Source organism: Colobus angolensis, unplaced genomic scaffold, assembly GCF_000951035.1.
Source record: "Colobus angolensis palliatus isolate OR3802 unplaced genomic scaffold, Cang.pa_1.0 Scaffold95, whole genome shotgun sequence".
Classification (NCBI taxonomy): domain Eukaryota; kingdom Metazoa; phylum Chordata; class Mammalia; order Primates; family Cercopithecidae; genus Colobus; species Colobus angolensis.
In genome coordinates this window covers 2,088,169-2,096,850 of record NW_012123487.1, presented here as the reverse complement: position 1 = coordinate 2,096,850, position 8,682 = coordinate 2,088,169, and the positions used below count along the sequence as shown (strand labels likewise).

General features: G+C 40.7%; 1 protein-coding gene across 5 annotated transcripts in view; it reads left to right on the top strand.

Moving 5' to 3' along the window:
* Positions 1–8,386, top strand: part of RQCD1 (RCD1 required for cell differentiation1 homolog (S. pombe)) — a 29,364-nt gene extending 20,978 nt beyond the window's left edge. For 2 of the 5 annotated variants that reach the window (XM_011932261.1, XM_011932260.1), the window contains 4 exons: positions 261–370; positions 5,213–5,311; positions 5,526–5,617; positions 7,362–8,386. In XM_011932261.1, the coding sequence (XP_011787651.1) occupies positions 261–370; positions 5,213–5,311; positions 5,526–5,617; positions 7,362–7,530 (470 nt within the window). In that variant the 3' untranslated portion in view covers positions 7,531–8,386. Of the gene's footprint in view, positions 1–18; positions 60–260; positions 371–5,212; positions 5,312–5,525; positions 5,618–6,776; positions 7,110–7,361 lie in introns of those variants that run through there. The other 3 variants (XM_011932263.1, XM_011932262.1, XM_011932259.1) reach the window with 2 other exon arrangements.
* Positions 8,387–8,682: the final 296 nt, after the last annotated feature.

Sequence of the window (8,682 nt, the reverse complement as noted above, 5' to 3'; positions counted from 1 at the left end):
TGAACTCCTGACCTCAAGTGATCTGCCCACCTTGGCCTCCCAAAGTGCTGGGATTACAGGTGTGAGCTACTGCGCCACTGTCTTCCTCTCTTTTTTTTTTTTTTTTTTAACATGAGTGTGAATCTGATCCCTTTAACCAACAAACCCCAGTTTGTGTTCTGTTATTTAAGTTCCACAACTCACTGGATAAACAGTTTGAAGTTAATTTTAACTGGAAACCCTAACTGTAAAATAATTTTGTTTGTCCTTATTTTCTTTAGGGGCCCTGGTGAAAACAGATGAACAAGAAGTAATCAACTTTTTATTGACAACAGAAATTATCCCTTTATGTTTGCGAATTATGGAATCTGGAAGTGAACTTTCTAAAACAGTATGTGCTTTTAACTTAGATTTTACATTGTGTTGACTCTTGAGCTGCTTCCTTACGGTTCTGGAATCATTTTCTGTCTTCAAGCTTTTGAAATTTGTATGAATATTTTTTCTCTTTTGAATAAAAATTGTTACAAAACAATTATTGGAAAACCCAAACCATTCAGAAGAAAAGCAAGTTAAACACTAAATTTCTTTTCTCCAAACCCATATCTCTCACTCCACAGGTAAATTCTAAGTATATTATTACAATTTAGTTTTTTTAATTTTAAAATTTCAATCCTGCTCCTTCTGTAACCAGACTTTTTTTAAATACATAATCAATTATATGTACTTGAGCTTCTGCTTACTATGTACTTTAACCGTGAATGAAAATATGACAAGGTACAGAATTCTTACCTCATTGTTCTGTCTCAGACCTCTATTGCCATAGTCCTTTTGTCTTCTAACATTGAATATTGCAGAGAAGTCTCAGGGTCAGCCTAATTCTCTCCTTTTTTAGATGAACTTACTTTTTTGTGTGGTTACCTCCAAGTGTCTTTTATTATTTTTAAAGTTCATTTGATAATCATGTATCTTTTTTTTTTTTCCTCTGAGACGGAGTCTCGCTGTGTCACCCAGGCTGGAGTGCAGTGATGTAATCTCAGCTCATTGCAACCTCCGCCTCCCAAGTTCAAGCAATTCTCCTGCCTCAGCCTCCCAAGTAGCTGGGACTACAGGCATATGTCACCACACCCTGCTAATATTTGTATTTTTAGTAGAAATGGGATTTCACCATATTAACCAGGCTGGTGTTGAACTCCTGACCTCAGGTGATCCGTCCACCTCAGCCTCCCAAAGTGCTGGGATTACAGTCATAAGCCACTGCACCCAGCCAATTTGTTTTTGTTGTTGTTGTTGGTTTTTGAGACAGAGTGATATAATCTCAGCTCACTGCAACCTCCACCTCTCAGGTTCAAGCAGTTCTTCTGTCTCAGCCTCCCACATAGCTGGGACTACAGGCACGCACCACCGCTCCCGGCTAATTTTTTTTTTTTTGTATTTTTAGCAGAGATTGGGTTTCACCATGTTGGCTAGGCCGGTCTTGAACTCCTAACCTCAGATGAGCCGCCCACCTCAGCCTCCCAAAGTGCTGGGATTACAGGCGTGAGCCACTGCACCCAGCCTCAATTTTTTTCTGAAAGAGTGTATTACTTGTGTCTTTTTTGTTAATTTGTATATTTTTCTCTTTTATTTGTTCAAGCCTCTTGGTTCAGCAACATGTTATGCTCTGTTATCTGTCTTTCATACTTTTTTCTCTAATCACTTCCAATTTTTAAATTTCATATTATTTGATTTTTTTTCAAGGTTACTTTTCCATATTGCTGACTATTTTTGGTAGTATTCAACCTCTGCCCTAAAATGTGCCTTGTCACATTAAATTACTTTTTTAGTCTAATAAATATTCTTGAGTTGGGTGTAAGCAGATATAATGATTTTTTGGTTTTTTTTACTTTTAAAAATATGTACATGGAATGCTTTATGAATTTGTATATTATCTTCGCACAGGGGCCACACTAATCTTCTCTGTGTTGTTCCAATTTTAGTATATGTGCTGTCTAAGCGAGCACTGGTTTTTAAATTTTTAATTAAATTATTTATTTATTTTGAGACAAGATCTCTCTTTCTGTCACCCAGGCTGGAGTACAGAGGCATGGCTCACTGCAGCCTCAACCTCCCAGACTCAGTTGATCCTCCCACCTCAGCTTCACAAGTAGCTGGGACCACATGCCTGCTCCACCACACTCAGCTAATTATTTTTATTTTTTGTAGAGACAAGTTCTCCCTGTGTTGCCTGGGCTACTCTTAAACTCCTGGGCTCAAAGGATCTTCCTGCCTTTTGCCATAGTACTAAGAGTACAAGCATGAGCCACTGTGCCTGGCCAATTTATTGTTTTTAAAGAGACGAGGTTTCACTATTTTGCCCAGACTGCAATGCAGTGGCTATTCACAGGCATGATCATGGCACACTATAGCCTTGAACTCCGGGGCTCAAGCAGTCTTCCCATTTCCCTCTCTCGAGTAGGTAGCTGTGATACTGGCACACATCCCTATACCTGGCTTTTTTAAAACTTTTTATTTTAAATATACAATATATGGATGACTCTCAAAGGCACTGCTAAGCAAAAGAAGCCAGACACATGGGAATTCATACTGTATGTTGATTATGTGAAGTTCAAGAACAAGCAAAGCCAATTACTGGCAATAAGTTGGATTCGTGGTTATCTCTGAGGGAACGACATTGACTGGGGAAAGGTATAAGGGAATGTTGGAATCATGAGTTGGTAGAAATACTTTTTTCTTTTTCTTTTCTTTTTTTTTGAGATAGAGTCTCACTTTGTCACCCAGGCTGGAGTGAAGTGGAGTGTTCTCGGCTCACTGCAACCTCTGCCTCCCGGGTTCAAGCAATTCTTGTGCCTCAGCCTCCTGAGTAGCTGGGACTAACAGGCACGCACCACCATACCCAGCTAATTTTTTGTATTTTTAGTAGAGATGGGGTTTCGCCATGTAGCCCATAATAGCCTTGAACTCCTAAGCTCAGGCAATCCGCCTGCCTCCACCTCCCAAATATTCTGTATTTTATACAATATTCTGTATTTTAATCTGGTTATAGTACATAATGTGTACATAGGTAAAAATTCAAGATACACTTAAGATTAGTGTACTTAACACACTTTACTGTGTATATGTTTGTATTAGGTTCCTATATAACCTGCTGCTGTAACAAATTACCACAAGCTAGAAGCTTAGTGGCTTAAAACAATGCAAGTTTACTGTTTTATAGTTTTGGAAGTCACAAGTTATGAGTTTCACCATTCTAAAGTCATTGTATCAGGAGGGTCGTGCTTTCTCTGGAGGATATAGAGGAGAGTCTTTTTCTTGCCTTTTCCAGCTTCTAGAACTGCATTTCTTGCATTCCCTGGATTATGGCCCCCTCCATCTTCAGAGCCAGTGGTGTGGCATGTTCAGATCTCTCTCTGCTTGTCACATTGCTTTCTCCTTTGTGGTAAAATCTCTCTACATCTCTCTCTCTCTTTTTTTTTTTTAAGAGATGGTGTTTTCTCTGTCACCCAGACTGGAGTGCAGTGGCATGATCCTAACTCACTGCATCCTTGAACTCCTGGCCTCAAGCAGTCCTCCCACCTTGGCCTCCCAAAGTGCTGAGATTACCAGCATGGGCCACTTTGCCTGGCCTTCTCTACATTGATTTTAAGGACACTTCGTGATTACATTTAAGGCCTACTTGGATAAACTGGGATAATCCCCCATCTCAAGATCCTTAACTTAATCACATCTGCAAAGTCTCATTGTTCATTTAAGGTAACATTTGCAGAGTTTGGTGATTAGGGCCTGGATATCTTTGAGAGCCATTATTCAGCCTACTACAGTGTTATAACCTCAATAAAATAGTAAAATAATTCCACAATTCATTTTGATGAGCAGCTAAGAAAGAGTATCATTATCATGATTGTCTGATTTGAATTAAACTAATATTTTAATATCTCTTCTATGTAAGACTTAATGAGCTTAAGTTGAGGGAAAAATTGAGGCCACGTATAAGCTTCACAGCCAGGATATGTTTTATTACTGTTAGAATAATCTTCAAAGAGAAACTTTAAAATCTTACTTCTTCAAGAAGATCTTTTAAGAACAAGAAAGGCCTTACCTCGGCCAAGTGCAGTGGCTCACGCCTCTAATCCCAGCACGTTGGTAGGCTGAGGCAGGTGGATCACAAGGTCAAGGGATTCAAGCCCAGCCCTGGCCAAGATGGTGAAACCCCATCTCTACTAAAAGTACCAAAATTAACCAGGCATGGTAGCAAGAGCCTGTAATCCTAGCTACTCAGGAGGCTGAGGCAGGAGAATCAGTTGAACCAGGGTGGCAGAGGTTGCAGTGAGCTGAGATGGAGCCACTGCACTCCAATCTGGATGACAGAGTAAGACTCCATCTAGAAAAAAAAGAAAGGCCTTACTTCATCTGGAAGAGACGAGGCATAGCTGAATAACTCATCTTGGCTTATGGAAAAGAGAAGAGCCTTAGATGTTCAAATGAGGCTTGGATCTCAGCTCTGCCACAATAACTTTGTCACTTGGGATCTTAACCTGGTGTATTATTGATTAACAGTTATACCTGGCACATAGTAGGTACTCTATAAATGAGAAGGTCTCCTGAGTTTTTAAGAATTTGATTATTACCCAGAACCTACCCTTGTATGTAAAATGAGAATAATAATGGTACCTACCTCATTAATTTATTATAAAAATAAGATAAAGCATGTAAAGCCTCCAGAAAAAAAAACTGGTACAAAGTAATGTTCAATATGGTAATATTTATTATTATTATTTTTTTTTTTTTTTTTTTGAGGCGGAGTCTCGCTCTGTCGCCCGGACTGGAGTGCAGTGGCTGGATCTCAGCTCACTGCAAGCTCCGCCCCCCGGGTTTACGCCATTCTCCTGCCTCAGCCTCCGGAGTAGCTGGGACTACAGGCGCCCGCCACCTCGCCCAGCTAGTTTTTTTGTATTTTTAGTAGAGACGGGGTTTCACCGTGTTAGCCAGGATGGTCTCGATCTCCTGACCTCGTGATCCGCCCGTCTCGGCCTCCCAAAGTGCTGGGATTACAGGCTTGAGCCACCGCGCCCGGCCTATTCTTTGTACTATACATATATGGTAAGTTGTACATAATATACAAGGATCCCTACTTGCTCAATTTTCTGACTGATAGTCATGCCTGGGAAAATGAGTAGACAATGAGAAGATTAAATCTGAGCAACTTCATGAACTCTTTGATTTTGTTTTGCTTCAGGTTGCCACATTCATCCTCCAGAAGATCTTGTTAGATGACACTGGTTTGGCTTATATATGTCAGACTTATGAGCGTTTCTCCCATGTTGCCATGATCTTGGTGAGTTCTTTCATCTATCCCTTTTACAACTACCTCTCATCACACAGCTTAATCTCTTTATAACTGGCACTGAACAACTTCAGTCTTCTGACTAGAAATAACAATTTTGGAACCTTTTATGATTCTTGGACTATCTGATCTCTGATGTCAATTAGAATTTTTTTGTGTTTTGTGTGTTTTTTTTCAACCCCTCCCCTTATTTTGGGGGAAACAGGGTAAGATGGTCCTGCAGCTATCCAAAGAGCCTTCTGCCCGTCTGCTGAAGCATGTAGTGAGATGTTACCTTCGACTTTCAGATAATCCCAGGTAAACATTGATAGGATGTATAGGACTTTAGGGAAATACTCTGCTGAACAGTTTCCCAATCTCATGGCATAGCTTCTGTGTCTTTAGGACAGGGAAGTAGGGATATAACTACATTTAATTTGTCTGAGACAGAACTTAGATTCCTTTTAAAATCTGAAATGCTGGCCGGGCGTGGTGGCTCACGCCTGTAATCCCAGCACTTTGGGAGGCCGAGGCAGGCAGATCACAAGGTCAGGAGTTCGAGACCAGCCTGGCCAATATGGTGAAACCCCGTCTCTACTGAAAATACAAAAAAAAATTAGCCGGGAGTGGTGGCGGACGCCTGTAGTCCCAGCTACTCGGGAGGCTGAGGCAGGAGAATCACTTGAACCCGGGAGGCAGAGGTTGTAGTGAGCCAAGATCGGGCCACTGCACTCTAGCCTGGGAGACAGAGCGAGACTCCGTCTCAAAAAAAAAAAAAAAATCTGAAATGCTAAATTTTAATAGCCATCAGAGTTTCATCTTCTCACTATAACTCTCAATCCTACTGTGAAATTCCAGAGAGTCTAGGCGATTCCAGGGGAAGCCTTATGATGCATTACTCCTGTTGTTTGAATTTTCTGTTGCTACTCTATGTGGTCAGAAAGAGAAGTATATTTTCAAAGATCTCTTAAAAAAGAACACAGCCCAGAGGGCTCTTGAATTCTATTTCCAGTTCTCTCCTTGATTCCTATAAGTTTCTTGAGCTAATTATTTTATCTGCTTATGTTCATAATCTTTCTGCCAGAAATCATACATTGTAGATATAATGCATTTTAGAAATGTTTGACCTTTTGCTTTGTAAATCCATAATTCATGCTGAAAGCAACTTGCTCATATTCTGCTAAACCACATAATGGAGCGATTTCTGTGTTGCTGGGAGCAGAGCTAGCTTGATTTGATTTAATGTGAACTCAGTCTCCTGCCACTGAGTTTATTCAAGCCCTACCTGTTTGTTGACCATTTTATCCTGTTCTTCAGTGGTTCTTGTTTTCACCAAAGTTTAAAAATGTGTCTGTTTAAAATTCTAGTCTGTTTAAAAAACTAGTCAGACTAGTTTCCAAAGAAAACTAGTCTGAGTGCAAAATCTATAACTTTGTTTAAAATAGCTCTATAAATAGTTAACATTTACCTTTTTTAGGTTTTCAGATTTGACTTTCTGCTGGTCATCTTTTCAAAGAAAATGAAACGTTTAAAAGTTCATCTGATAATGCTGCTACCATAGTTTTGTTTTCACTGTTCATCTCTTATTAAGGTTTTTAACCATAAAACTGAAGCAATTTCTGTAAAGACACAAATTGATAACTTAGTATAGAATTCAAATTCATTAAGTTATCATAATCTTGATTATATCCTTGTTAATGTACTGATTTTTGAAATATTTTATTTGCCATATTCCATATATTTCTAACATGAGTATTTTGACAGTATTTATTGTAATAAATCAGAAAGCTGTTTTAATGGAAGTAAACTATTGAAGCTTTTAATTTTGCTTTTTCATGAAATTCTACATTGGGGCATCATTCAGAAAATGTTTGTGGATACAGATTTTGGAGATCTCTGAGGCTGTGCCTAATACAGCTTTAAAGAATTTTAATGGAGTCTTAAGGAGCCATAGATTCACGGTATACTAAATACTTATGTCTAAGAAGGGGGCTCTTCCCTGTCCACAAAATGTGGGTTTATTTGTTGGTCTCCCTGGTTGGTTTGTTTGTTTCTGATGTAGGGCACGTGAAGCACTCAGGCAGTGCCTCCCTGACCAGCTGAAAGACACAACCTTCGCCCAGGTGCTAAAAGATGACACCACCACGAAACGCTGGCTTGCACAACTGGTGAAGAACCTGCAAGAGGGCCAGGTCACCGATCCCAGGGGTATCCCCCTGCCCCCTCAGTGATCCTTCCCTGTTCCCTCCCGCTACTCCCCCAAATTGGGGAAAGGAGGGGGAACCTATGAGGAAAACAGCTCAGGTTTTATCACCGACTGGGAATAGACAACCTCAATGCTGAACCGCACTGGAGAAAAGGGGCAAGGTACCCCTGCTGAGGTGCATGGGCTGCCATCTCAGGCCGTCTTGAGGACCTGGGCTCCCTCTGCTACTCCCAGGAAATGGGCTCCTGACACAGCAGTCTGCCACCACAGCCCCAGGAGGGTGTCAACACCAGCAAATGCTGTATTTGCAGCATGTCCAAGATGACCCTTCTCCCCTACCTCTACCTAGCCACTGGCAGGGAGGGGAGACAGTGGTGATAGCAGCAGCACTCTAGGCATGGTGAACGCCTGGGACCAAGCCATGTGGCGTTTTTTATTTTGCCTTCCTGGAAGACTCAAGATGTGTCTCTTCATTCTCTCTCAGTATTTGTTTACTTTGGTTTTTTTGTTTTTAATCTCAGAGAGAGGTGTGTTGAGTGGGCACAAGCTGTAATATTCAGCAAAACTTTGTCAGTTGGCACTGTTTACAAGTCTGTTAGCTGCATAAGCTCAATAAAAAGTTGGTCTGGGCATTACATCCCCTCTGGCAGGCCAATAGCTGCATCAAGCTATTGGGAGAAATGGGAGGGCAGGGGAAAGATGTAAAGCCAAAGGACAGCAGGAACCTACCACCTGTTTCCCTTCTCCCATTCTACTCCCAGTCTGGAATGCCACAAGGACCTTAACCTTGTTTCTGGCTTTAGCTGCTAGTTTTCCCAAATCTCATTGCTTTCCCTTTTTTAAACTTCCCTTCTAATAAACTTAAAACAGACGTCTTAATTCATCAGGCTGTCTTGGAAGGGTATTGTATTGAGGGACAAGGGGCGGTGGTGGACCTCACCTTCAATCCAAGTTTTCAAAGATACTTTCTTGGTAACTCTAAAAGGGAGGTGCTTGGGATTAAGGTGACAGTCCACTTGATCCTATTATTTGTTTTAGTGTGAATTTCAGCAGCTCCATCTGTCTTCGTGATTATACTTGAGCAGTATTAGCCATATGAGTTAATTTTATTCAAATTGAAGATGGTTGAAGATGGAGGGCTGAATTCTGCTCACTCAGTCTTTTTTTTTTTTTTTTT